At 38.6% G+C, this 18,553-nt stretch overlaps 1 protein-coding gene and 2 pseudogenes across 2 annotated transcripts; 2 read left to right on the top strand and 1 right to left on the bottom strand.

The window, feature by feature from the left end:
- Positions 1-447: 447 nt before the first annotated feature.
- Positions 448-1,010, bottom strand: LOC120162423 (annotated as a pseudogene).
- A 624-nt stretch (positions 1,011-1,634) lies between these two features.
- On the top strand, positions 1,635-4,489 carry LOC120161781 (probable phytol kinase 3, chloroplastic). 2 transcript variants are annotated; one of them, XM_039171989.1, is made up of 6 exons: positions 1,635-1,967; positions 2,999-3,066; positions 3,145-3,276; positions 3,616-3,731; positions 3,912-4,026; positions 4,128-4,489. In XM_039171989.1, the coding sequence occupies exons 1-6, from the start codon at positions 1,650-1,652 to the stop codon at positions 4,303-4,305; spliced, it is 927 nt and encodes a 308-aa protein (XP_039027920.1). In that variant the 5' UTR covers positions 1,635-1,649; the 3' UTR covers positions 4,306-4,489. The 2 variants fall into 2 exon arrangements, with proteins under 2 accessions (XP_039027920.1, XP_039027921.1); XM_039171990.1 differs by lacking the exon at positions 2,999-3,066 and having other exon boundaries at positions 3,107-3,276.
- A 1,411-nt stretch (positions 4,490-5,900) lies between these two features.
- Positions 5,901-14,365, top strand: LOC120161629 (annotated as a pseudogene).
- The last annotated feature ends 4,188 nt before the right edge of the window (positions 14,366-18,553 follow it).

The raw sequence follows: 18,553 nt of genomic DNA, 5'->3' as shown, positions 1-18,553 counted from the left end.
ATTGAATGATTAAAACTAAGGTTTATGCATTTGGCTTGTGTCAAAGACATGTAATGCATGGATCTTGATGCGGATATGGGAGGTGGTTTTCATCCGTTGAAATTTGTTTTGCGGCAATTGTATTTCCCACAGATATGGTCACGTTCAGGAAACACATGTCCACCACATGGCACGCCATGGTTGTTTGCTCGTCGATTGAGTCCATGTCTACAGCTTCACTGAGTTATTTGATGAGTTGGGGAGAGGTGATATTTTTGAGCGATCAGTGATTGAGACCAGAAGAAATGAGAAGTTCAAAATTGAAACCATACAGAATAAACTACTGATGTGGATATAACATATCTTTGTAGGACTTTATGGCCGAAACGATAAACCAAGGTTTGACTGTTATGTTTTCTGAATCATCATCGATATCAACCTGTCAATTTTGGATTGGAAACCTTCTTTTCAGAGGGATTTTAAATATGGAACACCGCTATCTTGTAGCCCAGCAGCAATTTCATCCATTTGGTCATTTGAAACTGGGAGGAAACTTCTTAAGAAGGCGTCCAAAACAGAACACGGAGGATGAAAATCTAGTCATTGCAGATAACAGGGGAGATTCTATGAGGAGATCTCATCATGTTCAAAGTAAGGGGTTCCAGAGCCAGTCGTCTATATCGGAATATTGAATCTTGCAATGCTTTCAGAGTGTCAATAACATGCCCTTCAAGCTCAAACACTGAAGTGAATAGAGTACATTTGGCTTTTGGCAACCACGAAAAGCATTCCAATGCGAACTGGATGACTTGACTTGTACTTCCTTCAAGCATCATCAGAAGGTCGGGTGAAATTCCAGGGTTCAGCCTCCAAGCTCATTGCCGTTATCTGGAATTGTGCAGGATCGGATGAAACCAAACCACTCTTTGCTTTCTTGAAGCTATTAACTTACACAGGTTCATCATAGGATTGATATGGACTCTACCGAGATAAGGTATCGCCACCACACGAGTGGTGGTGATAGGTTTCATGTCATGTCAATAGGATTTATGCCAGGGAGCAAGTAGTAAAGAACTCCCTCTGAAAAGCTACGAAACATGCATGCTAAAGAGGCTACTTACAACATGTCCAACATCCTGTCTTTGGATTGACGTTGATCATCACTTACTGCAAATTATATATACGTATAAATCCAAAGATCTAACATTCCTAACACAAAACAATCTCAGATCCAAAATGACAGCCGAAACACAAAATGAGGTCAAATTACTTTTCTTTCCCCCTTTCTTTCAGCTCAAAATCAGCAACAAACACAGCTTTGAGAGCTAACCTAAATCAATTTATGCATAATAATTTATATTAAATTATAATTAATGGAACAGACACCTCCTTGTTAAAATTAATAAAATGAGATTTAAAATTTACTTGGCGAGAAAAGAAAAATACAAGCCATGGTGAGCTTGCGAGAGTATGATGAGGCAACAGAGCAATAAGTGCATGTGCATTTAAGAACAAAAATATTAATGAGTTGGATGTGTGGCTATGGTAATATCGATAATTGCGAAGTTGAGTTTCAGCTTTCTGGTCCGCGGGACTTGCCTAGCTTAAAATTGAAAACCACCAAAATGTCAAGGAAACAAGGCGAGGCCAAGTAATTAAATTAATTTAAAATGGCTGCAACCCCTGTCCCTTTCTTCTCTTCAATTACAGCCATCCCCAAGCTCAAGTCCTTGCTCTTTCACATTCACCTTCCCCCACCTTTCTTCTCCTACTCCGCTGCCAACAGCACCCTTTTTATTAGCCGTTCCACTTTTCGATTACCAAACTCCCGAAAACTCCGCCGATATCCAAGCCCTCCCGCTGCCGCCATGATCTTTCCTCAATATCCGGTCTTTTCTGACGCTTGCGCCACCGTCGTTAGCGGCTTCATCGCTCTCTCTGTCCTCCGTGTCTGGCAGGAGACCGCCAAAGGCGGCCTGTTTGACCAGGTCAAAACTCCGCTCCACGTATTTTGAATATATTCTTAGTTGGAGTAAAACATTCTTCTTCCGGCGGTATGTCGGCAAAAGCTTGCTTGCTTGGGTAACTGTATTCACCTAAATACTCACATTATTGCAGACTTACTGTTAGTATTTGTCGTTTCTGGTAAGGCAATATTTCATTTGAGCTAAACATTTAGGGAGATATTATTGGTGATTTTAATACTTTTAGTCGAACCCGGTGGTTTCTCTGACTCTTTTTGCCGCCGCCGCCGCTTTCTGCGGCGTTTCTCATACTCCTCTCAATTAGAGGCTTTGCTTTGATTGCTGAAAGATGCTCTCTTTCGATTGCATCAAACTTCAGATTTTAGGATTTGGATAATTCCATCCCATTCCAATTCTAATGTTACCCAATCGCGGAGTTGTTGCCATCAATGCTTAGTTTTTTTTTCTTTTACCCTTTTTCCAATGAGAGTTTCTTTTTTTCTTTTTGATTAGTCTGGGGTGAATAATTAATCATAACGATTATCGAGTACTAATTGGCCTACAGTTCAATCTTCAGGAAATTAATTTCTGTATTTGTGTTATTTTTTTTATCCTTAACTGGAAATCAGAGCTAGCAGCATGTGTTTACATTCTCATCTTAGATTGTCTGCGCTTTGCTCTGCATCATGAAAAAGTTTTACCTGCTCCCGGAGAGCGCTTCATGAAATATTGTATTTCATATTGTGTAAATCTGTGTATTTTTGGATTTATAGTTGTATGAACTATTTCAAATTAGTCGCATTTCTCATCTCCCATTTGGCATCTGACTGCTCCATTTTCATAACGTTGCTGCTTTATGCCTAATTTGTATGTAACATTATAAATGAATCAAATGCTATCCTAATCAATCTGTTTCTGTTCAATTCTATCTAGAAATGATGCTTACATGTTACAAGTATACAGTTTGTTCCTAGGTGAACTTGTCTATTAGAAAGATAAATTTCTTAGCAGAATTTCCTTTTAACAGTTTCTCGACCTCTTTCTTTTCTGTTCAGAAACTGAATCGGAAGCTTGTGCATATAAGCATTGGGCTTGTTTTCATGCTTTGCTGGCCATTATTCAGGTTGTCTTCCTATTGAGGCATCTTTATCTTGTTTTTCCAGATGTTGCCTGATGAAATAGTTAACACTTACCGTTGCAGTTCTGGGTATCGTGGAGCAATTTTAGCAGCTGTTACACCTGGCATCAACATTATACGGATGTTTCTTGTAGGTTCTGGAATATGGAAAGATGAAGCCACCGTGAAGTCAATGAGCAGATATGGGGACTACAGGTGAGGATGGAGATGAAATCATAGTTTATTTATTTATATGTTACAAGCATTAGCGATATTTCTTGTGACTTGTGAGTAGCTTTCTCTGTTGGGTATTTGCTTCAGCGGAGTAAATCCGACAACTTTTTGTGTGTGTGTGAAGTTGACAATTTCCTATTGTTTAATCCAGCAAATGGAGTTGTATATCATTCTAGGCATCAAATGAGCCATGGTCTTGAGATAACAGATCATTAAAGAGGGAAAATAGTGTGTTATTTTTTACCCCTTTATCGATCGTTTCTTGTTTGCTCCTTTCTTATGACTTCTTTAAATTGTCGCTCACTCACTCCATTACATCAGGGAACTTCTTAAAGGACCACTCTATTATGCTGCAACAATTACTTTGGCTTGTGCACTTTACTGGAGGACTTCACCAATCGCAATTGCTGCAATATGCAACCTTTGTGCTGGAGATGGTAATAGCTAATTAAGTCATTTATTTTTCCTGAATTAGCTAGACTTAAAGCTGCCCGAGTGAACATCTCAAGCATTTCTTGGCAATATTGGATGGGGTGATTTACTTTGAATATCTGTGGTGAACTGGTGATCTTTTTGATCAAGATGCATGGTTGGATAATTATATTTTCCTATTTAAGGCATTGCGGATATTGTGGGAAGGCGCTTTGGTGGACAGAAACTTCCTTACAATAAGAACAAGTCCGTAGCTGGTAGTGTTGCAATGGCAACAGCTGGTTTTTTTACCTCTGTTGTGTAAGTTTTGTCTAGAATATCTCTTTTACCTTCTTTTCTTTTTCGGATTAAGGTTCAAGATGATTTATTGTTTTGTTTAATTCCAAGCCATGTTGTAACAGGTTTATGTATTATTTTTCCTACTTTGGATATATTGAAGAGAGTATGGAGATTGTTTTGGGTTTCTTGGTGGTGTCTGTTGCCTCAGCACTTGTGGAGTCGCATCCGATTAGTACTGAACTTGATGACAATCTCACAGTTACCTTAACATCAATATTGGTTGGCAGTCTTGTTTTCTGATTGAAGATTTGTAAGCTAAACAAGGAAGTGGGTAGTTGTAGGAGCATTGTTTATCTGGTACGAGAAATGTTGTAATTTAGTGTAACATGAAATGCTTGAAACGTGGCCAATGTTGATTCCACTGACATTTGAAGTTCAAGTCCCAAACTGAAACTGCATTTCTATTCAGTTATTTTTTTAGGCAAGGTTTGGGGCTATCTTTTCATCAATGTTTATGGTTTTTGTTGTTTAAACTTCTGAATTACAAGATCGCAACTGCCATAGAATCAAGTGGCTAAACATATATGCTCCGTTTAATGATAGAGAATGCAATGAGTTAACAATATTAATTTAATATGTCTATTTTGATACTATCTATTTATTTTACATTCAGTGAATTAAGATATAAAAACTCAAAAGGTATGAATAGAAAGAAAAAAAGAAGTTAACTGCTCTCTTAAATTTGTCCTTTATTTTTTAGGTTTAAATGTACTTTGTATCGAGTTACACTCAGAGAATTATTTAAGGCTAGAGAGGAGCAAAATAGTGGGCTTGGTTGGGCCATTAGCCTACCTACCCGACAGAGAGTTTATCTCTAATCGGCCCATGTTATCCGTGCTCCTCGGACTATGTCTATCGTGGTTAGGGGTGTTCATTCAGTTAATTCGGTGGCCGAACCGACCGAAATATCATTTTCGAATTAACCGAACTTTTTTTTTCTTTAACCGTTAACCGAACCGAATTTTTTTTCGAAAATATTAACCGAACCGAATAAATTTCGATTAATTTTCGAATTAACCGGAATTTTTTAGAATTTTAGAATTTAATATTTTTTTAATTAAAAATAACAATTTACAATTAATTTAAATAATATCTAATTATAAATAATATCTAATTAATTTGATTCAAACATTTTGCATTTAGTTTTGATATTATTTTAATTAATTAATATTGATTTGGATTTTAAATAGATTGGACCTCTTAATATAATTATATTTAAAGGTTAATTTGGTTAATTCGGTTAATTAACCGATTTCAAATCGAATTAATCGTTAATCGAATTCCAAAAAAATCTTTAACTGTTCCCCTGACTGATAATAATGCTAAATCTTTTGATAAACGGTTGTGATTGCAAAAGGTAGTAGTATTACATACACTGATTTCCTCCACGTGGAATCGCCCAAAGTCTTTAGCATGCACTCGATTCTTCCAACTTTTCTGGGAGGAGTCTACTCCACGAAGCTCTTTCACTCCCCCCCTGGAATCGATCTCCAACATGTAAGCCTTCTCTCTTTCTCTCTCAAATTTAAGCACAAATCTCTTCTTTTTCGTTTTTATACAATCTATTTAAATGTGTGAAAACGTGATTTCGAACCTGTGTTTAACCCAAAAATAATTTTCTGAGCTAAAATTGGTGATCGTTTCATATAATCAAGTAATTATTTAGTAAATCTTACGAGATGTTATTTGAATGGTCTCGAATTCAGTTTGCATTTTACCATCTTAATGAGTTTAAAGTTGTAATAAACGATTGCGGATTAAATTTGATGGAATTTATTATCAAAATAAATTCTTATGGTTGTTTATTAAGTTTTATTATCATTGTTGCCGATTTAATGATTACATGTTTATTGTTTATTGTTCATTTTTTAATTTGTTTTTATGTTAGTTTATTGTTAGGAGTAGCATTTGATTTAGTTTTTTGGATTTTTTTCTTCTATTTGATGATATCACTTAATTTTTTTTATAACTAATTTATGTATATCAGCTTGCGGTGTGTGATTGGTAGGCTCTTCCTGCTCTAATTGAAGCTTGAATTGAGGGCTATTGTTTAGTTTAGAGCTAAGGTTATATGATTCGGAACTCATGTCTCTACCAAATGAAGATAATTCTCAGGTAACCCTGTTCCCTCAGTTGACTCTTTTCCTATTTATTATTTTTTTTTGATAGGAATTGAAGGCCTCGTTAAAAACCTCATTCTTGATTAAAGGAGCTTGTAGAAAAGCTCCTTTATCAGCGGAAGGAAAAAAATAATTCCTTAAGATTTCATTAACTATAAGATACAACCAGATCGCCACCCCCAACATAAACAAACAACCAAAAACGACCGAAAACAACCCTACACAACAACACTAACACAACGAAAATCATCTTAGCTACAACAACCGTCACTAATAAGACTGACCAGTCTTAACACCTAAACATAGCCCGAAAACCAACATAAAAACAAAACAACTAAAACAAAAGTCGAATATCACAGCTGACTCAATCCAAAAAACCGAATTCAAAAACAAAAACCCTGAGCTTCCACACGAAAAGAGTACAAAGAGCAGCATCCGCCTTTTTGCCTCTTCTTACTCGACTTGTCGACATAGACCATCCGAAACCCCCAACTCCAAATCAGAAAACAGAAAAGAATCACCAGAAAGATTCACAACTTCCACAGCCATAATCTTCCGATATTAAAACCACTTTAGAGCCTTCAAGATCAGAAAAAAACTCCCCTTGATGCACCTTCCTCTGAGTTCTCTTGCTTCGACTTTAACGAGGCTTCCTTTGGTGAGCCGAAAATTTTTCTTGAAAAATTCGGAGAGAACTAAATATAGCATTTCTCTCCTCCAAAGCTCTAAGTTTATGACGCCCTTCCAAAATGAGGAAATCAATTAAAAAATCCTTAGATCTTTTGAAAGCACACTTATTTGTATGGCCCACATTAAACTCATCCTCCACCACCTTTGAATCAACATGTCCATCCAACATGGGGAAATGAATAGAATAATCTTTATTTCCCCCAAAAACACTTGCAGACTCGCAACTTTTCCTGCTGTCTTCTTCTGCCCCTCTCTTTTCGTGAACCACTACGTCCATGCTAGGCACAATGCCCTTTTTCAACAGCCCTTCTATAGGCACGTTTGGGACAACATGCGCGTTGACATCAAAACCAACGCAAACCTCCACCTCAGATCCCACGTTCTCCCTACACAAGACATTTCCACTTGAATCAATGGAAATATTCCTCTCTTTATTTAAAGCCACAATACCCATACTCACGTCACTAGCCTTGGTCTTTGGGCCCTCAATACACAAAATAGACTTATTGTGCGCATTACTATCGAGAGCAACACAACCCTCCAACACATTGTGCTCATGAACTTCGAGAACAGCAGAACACTCCAACTTGGGAACCACGTGCTCCCTACAATTTACCTCCAAATCATTCCAAGTGCCACTCCTCGGACAAATTGAAGCATGCGCTGCTACCCCATTACAAGCTGTCTGGGGACCAATGCCAACATCTCGGTCCTCTTCGAATCGAGGTTCTTCATCAACTTCCTTAGCCAAGGAACGCCGCGCTCCACCATCAGCAAGGGAGTCGTCTAAGACCGCTCGAGCCTTTTCATGAACTTCCTCCCTTTAAGTGGAGACAACAATTAACTATCCCATCGTAGATAACGGGGAAGCACCCTCCATTTCCATCGAATACGACTCTTCCCAGATAGATTCTGGGCTGAAGCATGGTTCAAACTATGAAACATGAACTGTAAAAAACCAATTCCCAACTTTCAAAACGAAGGATTCATCCACTCGATCTTTGCAGTTCGTGATGATCTGAAATAAAGCCCTGTCAAACAATCCGGGATTTAAAGTCCCTTCCTCAATGGAAATAAGCTCTCCCCATTTTCCTGCAATATTCCTGAAGGTGGAATTACTCCACGCAAACGGAGGGATCCCTTTGCACGATAACCAAGCACGGCGGCTACTGCACTGAAGCTGTTCCGACCATACTTCCACTTTGTCGAAGCATTTATTCAACGCCCCAATCTGATTATTAAGAGTATAATCCTTACTCTCTTCATCTTCAAATATAATTAAAATTGCTAGCCCGTTTAACCTCATAATTTTCGGTCCTAAGATGCCTTCCTTGTGCATAAAATCAGCTAGTTCTTTCATTTTTATGAATTTTCTGCACCAACCAACCAGGCTATCTCTAAGAGTTAGAAGCTTATCCTCATCAACAACACCAACAATAGGATCTTCTGCCTGACTATCATCCTCCATTCTACTCTTTTTCTCGGTTGGATTTGGACCAGACTTCTTCCTCCAGAAGGCTACACGAGGTAGAAATCTCGCCATGTAAACTCTAATTTTACTACCATGAATCCAGGATCTATCAGCACCGATGATAGCCTTCCTCGCGTCCTCCAATCTGGTAAAACGAACAAAGCCAAACCTACTACCTCCCTTGCTTCTTTTGTTGGGATGAAAGAATCAATCACCTCGCCATATTTATCAAATATTAGCCAAAGACCTTGATGATGAAGGAACTCTGGGATATTGAAGATTATAACCATTGTCACCATGTTTACCAATGCCTGATTTTTTAGAGAGAAGGAGGAGCTTCTCTCACTTAAATGTGAACAAAATATATTAAATAATTTAATAAGTGTGTGTATGTTATAACTCTTTTCCTATTTGAAATGAAGAAGGAATTCTAAAGTTGTCAGTAATTCATGATTTTATGTACATGAGATGAACAAGATTAAGGGTCTGTCCATGTTTCCCCCCAGCGTTCATTTAGAAGATTGAGACATGCTTTACTGATGATTGAATTGGACAACTTATCTTGTTTGGATGGTATTTCTTTGCAGCTTTCATCTCACTTTTTTGGGGATCTCTTGGATTCCGTAATTGTTGATGTTGCATCTGAGTGTCATCAAATAGCAAAGTTGGGCCTTGATCGTAACTTGGAGGAAGAGGAAGAAGAAATGAGGTTATCAGAACAAGCCCGAGCAAGGGTAGCTGATCCTAATAACAGTGGTGAAACAAATAACAAGCATGTGGTGGATATATTTGGACAAACACACCCTTCCGTTGTCAGTGAAATATTTGAATGCATGAACTGTGGGAGATCAATTGCTGCAGGGAGGATTTGCTCCTTACCTGGAGAAATGCATGGGAAAGGTGATTCTATCCTTAATTATCCTATCATATACATTTGTCTTATTTAAATTCAGTGTAATGTTCCTTTTGCATCCATGATGATATACTATGATTGCGATTGAGTTATTGCAGTAATCATCAATTCCGTCGATCAGCATACCTTACAAAGTGATAAAATTCCTTGTAATATCTGTTGCATGGTAGAAAGGCTCGTCTCAAGGTTACTAGGAGTAGCACAGCTGCACAAAACTGTTATTCACGAGGCAGCCCTGGTTCCACATATTCTCCATATTCGAATTCTACCAGCACAAATCGGTTATCGAATGGAGTGTGTTATGTATGGCTCATAAAAAGTCTCGTTGTGGGGTTACGAATTATGTGGGTTGGGGGTGTGGGGGCGCAGCCCCCGCGGTACGGTACAGGGTTGATTTTGTAATTATACCAGGGTTTTCTATTATAAATAGAGATGTAACCTAGACCTAAAAGATCATTGAATAAAACTTCTAGCGCCGCCTAGGCACCGAGGACGTAAGCACATTGCCGAACCTCGTAAAATTCTCGTGTTCTTTCGTTTTCTTTACCCGTTTTCGTCAACAATTGGTATCAGATGTCAGGAGCAAAATTCGAAGTCGCGAAATTCGATGGTCAGAGTAACTTCGGATTATGGCAAACGAGGGTGAAGGATCTATTGGCGCAGCAAGGGATCTTGAAGGCTTTGCGACCTACAAAGCCGGCGTCGATGGATGAGGAAGATTGGGAAGAATTGCAGCAGCGAGCGGCAGGAACCATACGATTATGCTTGGCGGACGAGGTCATGTATCACGTCATGCATCTATCGTCTCCAGACGAAATTTGGAGGAAGTTGGAAAGTCAGTTTATGTCCAAATCCTTAACGACAAAACTGTATCTGAAGCAGCGGTTGTATGGGCTGAAGATGCAGGACGATCACGATTTGGCGCAACACGTGAATGTCTTCAATCAAATCGTTTCTGATCTGGCTCGGCTTGATGTGAAAATTGAGGATGAAGACAGAGCGATGATTCTGTTGTGTTCGTTGCCTTCCTCTTACGAACACATGGTGACTACTCTTACATATGGGAAAGAGACTATCAATGTTGAGGAGATTACTGCAGCCTTGTTGGCTCACAACCAGCGGAAGCAGAATGCAGGGGAAAGCTCTCAAGCCGATAGCTTATATGTCAAGGGTAATCGAGATCGTGGACGGAAGCCAGAGAAGGCAGGGTCCGGGAAGCGGAATTCCAGATCCAAATCCAGGGATAAGAAGACGATTCACTGTTACAAGTGCAAGGAGGCGGGACATATGAAGCGAGACTGTCCGAAGTTGAAAAAGCAGACCGATGAGAAGCGTGATGGCTCATCCAAGTCTGTGAACGTGGTCGAGGATGATACTTCTGATTGCAGTGAGGGTGATATGCTTTCTATTTCAACGACACAATTGACGGATGCTTGGATTCTTGATTCTGGATGTTCTTATCACATCACGCCAAATAGGGAATGGTTTTCGACATACAGGCCGGTTAATTCTGGTTCGGTTTATTTGGGTGATGATCGATGTTGCAATATTGTTGGTATTGGTGATGTCAGAATTAAGATGCACGATGGCTCCGTTCGGACGTTGAGTGGTGTTCGACATATCCCAGACTTGAAGAAGAATTTGATTTCCTTGGGCACTTTGCACAAGAATGGTTTTATCCCTAAGGCTGACGAGGATAGGGAAACCATTCGGATTGTTAAAGGAGCATTGACTGTGATGAAAGGCAAGATGACTGCAGGGAATATCTACAGATTGTTAGGGAGTACCGTTGCAGGTGGAGTTCACTCTGTTGAGTCCTGTGATGATACGACAAAATTGTGGCATATGCGCCTTGCTCATCTTAGTGAACGTGGTATGGCAGAATTACACAAGAGAAACTTGTTGCATGGTGTCAAAAGCTGTAAGCTCGACTTTTGCAAGTATTGTGTTCTTGGTAAACAGACTAAAGTCCGTTTCAAGACTGCGAAGCACACAACTCAAGGGATTCTTGATTATGTGCATTCTGATGTATGGGGGCCTTCCACGACATCGTCTTTGGGTGGATCTAGGTACTATGTTACTTTTATTGATGATTTTTCACGGAAAGTTTGGGTGTATTTTTTGAAACAGAAATCTGAAGTTTTTGAGAAGTTCAAGCTGTGGAAAGCTGAGGTAGAAAACCAAACAGGACGAAAAAATCAAGTGTTTACGGTCTGACAATGGTACGGAGTACACAGATTCACAGTTCCTACAATTCTGTAAGGAGCATGGGATTCAGAGGCATTTTACAGTGCGCAAGACACCACAACAGAATGGTGTTGCGGAACGAATGAACAGGTCGTTGAATGAAAGAGCCAGATGTTTGCGGTTGAATGCGGGGCTTCCCAAACACTTCTGGGCTGAAGCTGTTAACATGGCGTGTTACCTTATCAACAGATCGCCAAGGGCATCGCTGGCTGGGAAAGTTGCAGAAGAGGTATGGACTGGTCATGATGTTAGTTTTGATAACTTACGGATTTTTGGTTGTCCTGCTTATGTGCATGTACCTGCTGATGAGAGATCCAAACTTGATGCAAAATCGAAGGAGTGCATTTTTCTGGGTTACAAGAAAGGTGTCAAAGGATTCAAGTTCTGGGATCCAGTTGCGAAGAAAGTTGTGATTAGTAGAGATGTCGTTTTTGATGAACAGTCTATGTTGCAGCAGAAGCAAGACACGACAGTGGTAGATTTCGAGCAGTTTCCAGTTGAGAAACCAGAAACTTCTCAACCGACTTCTGGTGGTTCCACTACGGATGATTTGCAGGATTATAGTCTCGCCAGAGACAGGGTGAGACGGACGAATATAAAGCCTCCGAACAGATTGGGTTTTGAAGACTTGGTATCTTTTGCACTTACTGTTAGCAGTGATGATCCAGTTACTTTTCATGATGCCGTTACTAGTCAGGAAAATGACAAGTGGATGGCAGCCATGGTTGAGGAGATGGAGTCTTTGAATCACAATCGCACATGGGAGTTAGTTCCCCTTCCTGAGGGTAAGAAGCCGATTGGTTGCAAATGGGTGTATAAGAAGAAACCAGCAGTAACAGAAAAAGAGGGGGAGAAGTTCAAGGCTCGTTTGGTAGCGAAGGGTTTTTCACAGCAGAAAGGAGTTGATTATGATGAAATCTTTTCTCTTGTGGTCAGGCACACTTCAATCCGAGCAGTACTTGCATTGGTGGCTAGTTGGGATTTGCATTTAGAGCAGATGGATGTTAAAACTGCTTTTTTGCATGGTGATTTAGAGGAGCAGATCTACATGCGGCAACCTGAAGGTTTCACTCAACCTGGAAACGAACATTTAGTTTGCAGATTGAAGAAATCTTTGTACGGGTTAAAACAGTCTCCGAGACAGTGGTATAAACGGTTTGACTCCTATATGATCAAGATTGGCTACAACCGATGTGAGTATGATTGTTGTGTCTATGTTAAGAGCCTTGATGATGGTTCTTTTATTTTTCTATTACTGTATGTTGATGATATGTTGATTGCTGCGAAGAACATGGATGATGTTATCGGTTTGAAAACTTTATTGAGTCAGGAATTTGATATGAAAGATTTAGGTGCTGCAAAGAAAATTCTTGAAATGGAAATTTGCAGGGACAGAGACTCAAGGAAACTGCGGCTATCTCAACGGGGTTATGTTGAGAAAATGCTAGAAAGGTTTGCGATGAGCAGCGCGAAACCAGTTAGCACTCCATTGGCGAATCACTTTAAGCTCTCATCAGAACAGTGCCCTAAGACAGATAAGGAAGCTGAAAATATGGCAAAGGTTCCGTATTCTAATGCTGTTGGCTGCTTGATGTATGCGATGGTATGTACTCGTCCTGATTTAGCTCATGCTGTTAGTCAAGTTTGTAAGTACATGTCTAAACCTGGTAAGCAACATTGGGATGCAGTCAAGTGGATCTTTCGGTACTTAAAGGGTACTGTGGGACATGGAATTGTTTTTGGGAGTCAGCGGGATAATCCTTTGGTTGTAGGATATGTGGATTCAGATTATGCAGGTGACTTGGATAATAGAAGATCTACGACAGGGTATGTGTTTACTCTTGGTGGAGGGCCTATTTGCTGGAAGTCTACTGTTCAATCTGTCGTGGCACTATCTACAACTGAAGCTGAATACATGGCAGCGGCTGAAGCTGCAAAAGAAGCTTTATGGCTTACTGGTTTAGTGAAGGAGTTGGGTGTTCAACAAGGTGGAGTTCAGTTGCTTTGTGATAATCAAAGTGCTATTCACTTGGCTAAGAATCAGGTGTATCGTGCTAGAACTAAACATATTGATGTAAGGTTCCACAAGATCAGAGAGTTGGTTGCATCTGGAGAGGTTTTGTTTCAGAAGGTACATACTGATGAGAATGCCGCTGATATGTTCACCAAGCCAGTTACGACAGACAAGTTCAAGCATTGCTTGGACTTGTTGAATGTTTCGAGTTGTTAAAGAAGCAAGGTAACCCAACCCACATTGAAGTTTCCAAGGGGCAGGATATTCGCCAAGGTGGAGATTTGTTATGTATGGCTCATAAAAAGTCTCGTTGTGGGGTTACGAATTATGTGGGTTGGGGGTGTGGGGGCGCAGCCCCCGCGGTACGGTACAGGGTTGATTTTGTAATTATGTACCAGGGTTTTCTATTATAAATAGAGATGTAACCTAGACCTAAAAGATCATTGAATAAAACTTCTAGCGCCGCCTAGGCACCGAGGACGTAAGCACATTGCCGAACCTCGTAAAATTCTCGTGTTCTTTCGTTTTCTTTACCCGTTTTCGTCAACAGAGTGCCTGGTGGTGCAGGTGAGGAGTACTCCAATGGAACTTATGAGGAACCATGAAACAAGCTAGAGCAAAAGTTGTTAAGATGACACTCGAGTGTATAATGGGGTGAACTGGGATAGGGACAGTTGAGATTTCATTGGAAAATCAGAGGCAACATTTATGAAGAAGGTTTGAATATGCAGAAGCTTTTGGATTCGTTTCAACTGTATGTTGCATATGTTTTGCACTTTTCTTGGTAGTGTCAAATCTTGTATAACAAGTTGTTTCTAAAGAATCGAGTGTACCATAACCGAGAACCTATCCACCAACAAAACTTTTACCCTCTTATTTGATTTTACAGTTTGAAAGCAAAGGCAATTATCTACAGAAAATTAGTTAACCTTTATTCTCATATGTAATGGGGTAAGGGGAGGTAGGATAGTAAGTTGCCTCAAACATCAGGTTAAGAACAGAGTTTCCGTGGAAGACCTCCAAAATTATGAATTACCTACCGTAGGACTCGATCCCACGACCCCAAGGTTAATAGTCTTATGCTCTACCAATTGAGCTGGACAGACAATTCAAAGGCAATTATCTACAGAAATTTTTCTTAATTAGATTGAGCTTCAGCATTTGAAGGAGCTAGGATCTGCAACCAAACAAAGACTTGTTGAAATAGGATATCTAACTGCTACCAGTACCAAAATCATCAACACGCACTTGCGGGTACTCTCTTTGTCGCAATAGAAATATCCAGAAATGTTTGTACGAAGCTATATATGCTAACAAATTCAGCTGTATTTTCAAGCTTCAACAACGAACTGAGTTTAGTTTCTTGGTACTGTAATAGATTTGACAAAATGTTTGTCTTGTGTTATATATATATATATAATTCATATGGTGTTAGTTATACTAAAACAAGTGTAGGAATATTTATATTTAGAAAATATCTGTATAGGGTTTCCCTTGAATGCCGTCCTACCCCCCCCCCCCCGGGGGGAAAGAAATAATCTAAAACCATAACGAAGTTTATGCTTACCTCCAGCAAAAAGAAAATTGTTCCCGTCCTGATTCAACCAATTACATTATGCGATTAGTTATATGACTAACAGTATGTCAAATTAGATAAGTCTTTATCCTAATTAGTTAACGAAATATTAAGCAGATTAAGAGAACAAGTCGAGCAATACAACCGGCATTTCAAATATAAGCAGCTACAAACAACAAACATAGATTGCTTATATTAACTATTAGAGACTGGAGCTGTTTTTTTCTCAATCTGGGTGTCAACAAAATTTATCGAGTCTTGATCTTTGCACCCAGTTCCCTCTTTGTTTCTTTGCTGTAACCGCCATTGCTACAACGGCCAACCCCATTTACACTGTCCAAACAAGTCAGATTCCAATCCGAAGCTTTGTTTTCAACCCTGAAACTCCATTTGTCATTGAAACTATTTTAGAGGGAAGACAAATGTTTGATCACTGGTTTCAGGCAACAGAATCAAATGCCCCTATCATTTATAACATAGTTCAGACGAAGCTCAACAGTTCATTTTAAGGGTAAGGGACATTCATCTTGCTTTCAAAATCTCAACACATGCCAACTATATGAAGAACTCAAGTTGTAGGTTTGTTGAAAATACAGGTATATATTTAACATTACCTCTACATGTAAGAAGCTGATTATGACAGCAGGCTATGATTCCGTGCACCAAGGTCTTTTGTTTCAATATATTTGCCAAACCCTAAAAGCGTGTCAAATTTACTAACAGTGTACAGTACCCTTGGAACGTTTCCCTATCTTGTGGGGGGTTTCTCAGCTTTTAAACACCACATGAGAAGGACATCAACATAAACCAACAAATTGTATTTTTTATTGACAGTTCCAAATGTACATATACGTTAATTTCTATATCTAGTAAAATTCTAATTGATTTTCACCTAACAAGCTTAATTTCGTTATTGCCTTTGGATGATGAGTATGCTCAACATTTGTTTTCTTTAAGTTTGATGAACAGATAACTTGAACGAGAGAAGGAAAAAGAGGATGTGAATAATTTGAAGGTAGACAAAAGTGTGAAACTGAAAAGGACAGTTTATTGAAGGTACGAAGTGGCTGATTCACATGCTTGGGGTCTTCCAGCAGGCAAAGTTGCTTTCAACTTTCCCTTTTTTCTCCCTCTATAGCTCAGCAACCTGCTGGCCTGGGCCATACTCTTCAACCCTTGTAGCATATAAAATACATCCTCCAACAAATTAAACTTCATCTACCCACAATGGCTAAGCCTAAGAAGAAGGGGATTGTGAAGCTGGCAGAGATGTTGCAAAAGAGTCTTTCTGTTTCCTTGGGGAAGTCAAGCTCACCCATGGTGCCTGAAGATGTAAAAGAAGGCCATTTCGCTGTGGTTACCGAGTTTGGTTAGGAGATTCGTGGTGCCACTCGGTTATTTGACGCACCCCGCCTTCTTATTACTGTTGGAGCAAGCAGCGGAGGAGTATGGATTCGACCGCAAGGGTGCCCTTACTATTCCTTGCACTCCAACTCAACTTGAGAGAATTTTAGGCTACTCTTACCTGCCCTTCCTATGATCCAAACCTAGTAAAAGCAGCGTTAACACGCACTCCTACACCTACTTATGAATTCATTTCTCATCATCTTGTTTTTTTCAGTTCATATTTTCTACCAATCTGGGGGCAAATCAATGAAATATTGGAAGATCTTAATCCTATACGTTTAATTGATTAAGAAACTACTTGTTACGAGCAATCGCCATCTTTAATATATATATATATATATATATATGTATGCACTCCAAACGTAATTAACACAAATATACAGGGTTTATATTACTCTAACATCTTAATATTACAATTATAATCACATGAAATGAAGAGAATGCAGCCTACATTCTTCTCTTGAGCTTGGAAATAGTAAAATAAAGCACGTTGATGATGGAACAGTGAATCTCAAATAGCATCCCCAATCACAGATTTTGCACATGAAATTGTTTAAATGAGTTGGGAGCGTAAAGTTGATATTCATGGACAGCATTCAGTATCAATATCTAAATTGTCTTAGATATTTTGCTTGCCAGACAAACATTAGTTTGCTTTTATATATCCTTAGCATCTTCGACAAGACAATTGACTGAGATGATATATCCTTAATACCTCAAACTACAAGTTAAACATTCGATACACAATTCACTGAAACCCAACATGTTGTATAAAACACCAACCAACCAACCTTCTCTTAATAAGCCAAGTGATTAGCAAAATTGGCACTTTAGACGTAATGGATTTAATTAGAATCATATCTATAAAACATAACCTTATGAAAAAAATAAAAATGTGTATATTAGATAAATCTATCAACCTATTTAAAAATTTACTTTTAATTCTCATTTTAATAGATGCTTAATCCTTTAATAAAAAGTTATATAAATCATGATTTGAAAAGGAAAATCTCCTAATTACTTGTCGCTCCTTGATTTTAATTAGAGTCTCTCTTAATAAAATTAAATGTAAATCTACAATTAGAATACATTGTCATACTATCTCCCCACCTTTTTTTCTTCTTTACAGTTTTTCTCTCTTTTTCTTTAGAGTTTGTACTGTTTTCTATAAATTATATCAATTTTTTCTTTTTTTGATTTTGTTTAGCCGACGACGGTATCGATTTGATGCTTGTTGCTGACCGTCGATTTTTTTCTCTCTTTGTTTCTTTTTTAATTTTTAATAAGAATAAGTATACCTTTGTGACATGTTTTTCTCGACATTTGTGACATTCTTTCTCGATCGTTTGGCTATTTTTTATTTTATGTTTTCTCAATGTTGGATTTGACACGACTGATCAAGATGACGTTTATTTGTAATCTTATTGATCTTCCTTGTTATGGACCCTCAAATTGAATTTGGATACACGATTTTGCGTTCGTGGATAGTTTATCACGACGCTCTGCTCTGATTTGTGGGTCTCAATGGTATTTCAATAACTTCATCTTCTTTTGTGATTCGTTTGCCGATACAGTCATATTTGTTCGTATATATTTTTTGTTTATCTTTTTGTTGGGTTTTTCATCTTTTTCCATGTTTGGTCTTTATATGATCTATAGTGGTTAGTTTCAATGTTATACGAAAATGTCAAAATTATGTATTTAATTTACGATGATAGTAGTAAACCGTTATTGTAATCTTGAATATTTTCACTTTTAAATAAAACTAAATTCTAATATTAAAAAAATAATGTCATATTATTGTGACATTAAGAAGCATTAATATTGTGTCGTGGGAGTATATATAAATGTCGGCAATGGTAAGATGTTTTGGGTTAATTGGGAAAAAGTCGGCCATGTAAGAGAATTATGTATGGATAAGGTGGCAATAGCCATGGAGTCCAGCCCCCCCCCCCCCCTCTTCACTTTCTGGAAACCCGTACATTATAAATCATTTCTCATCCAATAATTTGTGTAGGACATAACATCCACATTATTTACTTAACTGTTA

Source organism: Hibiscus syriacus, unplaced genomic scaffold (assembly GCF_006381635.1).
Source record: "Hibiscus syriacus cultivar Baekdansim isolate YM2019G1 unplaced genomic scaffold, ASM638163v2 tig00111402_pilon, whole genome shotgun sequence".
NCBI classification, from domain to species: Eukaryota; Viridiplantae; Streptophyta; class Magnoliopsida; order Malvales; family Malvaceae; genus Hibiscus; species Hibiscus syriacus.
The sequence above is the reverse complement of the archived record's forward strand: the minus strand, read 5'-3'. Positions and strand labels throughout refer to the sequence as shown.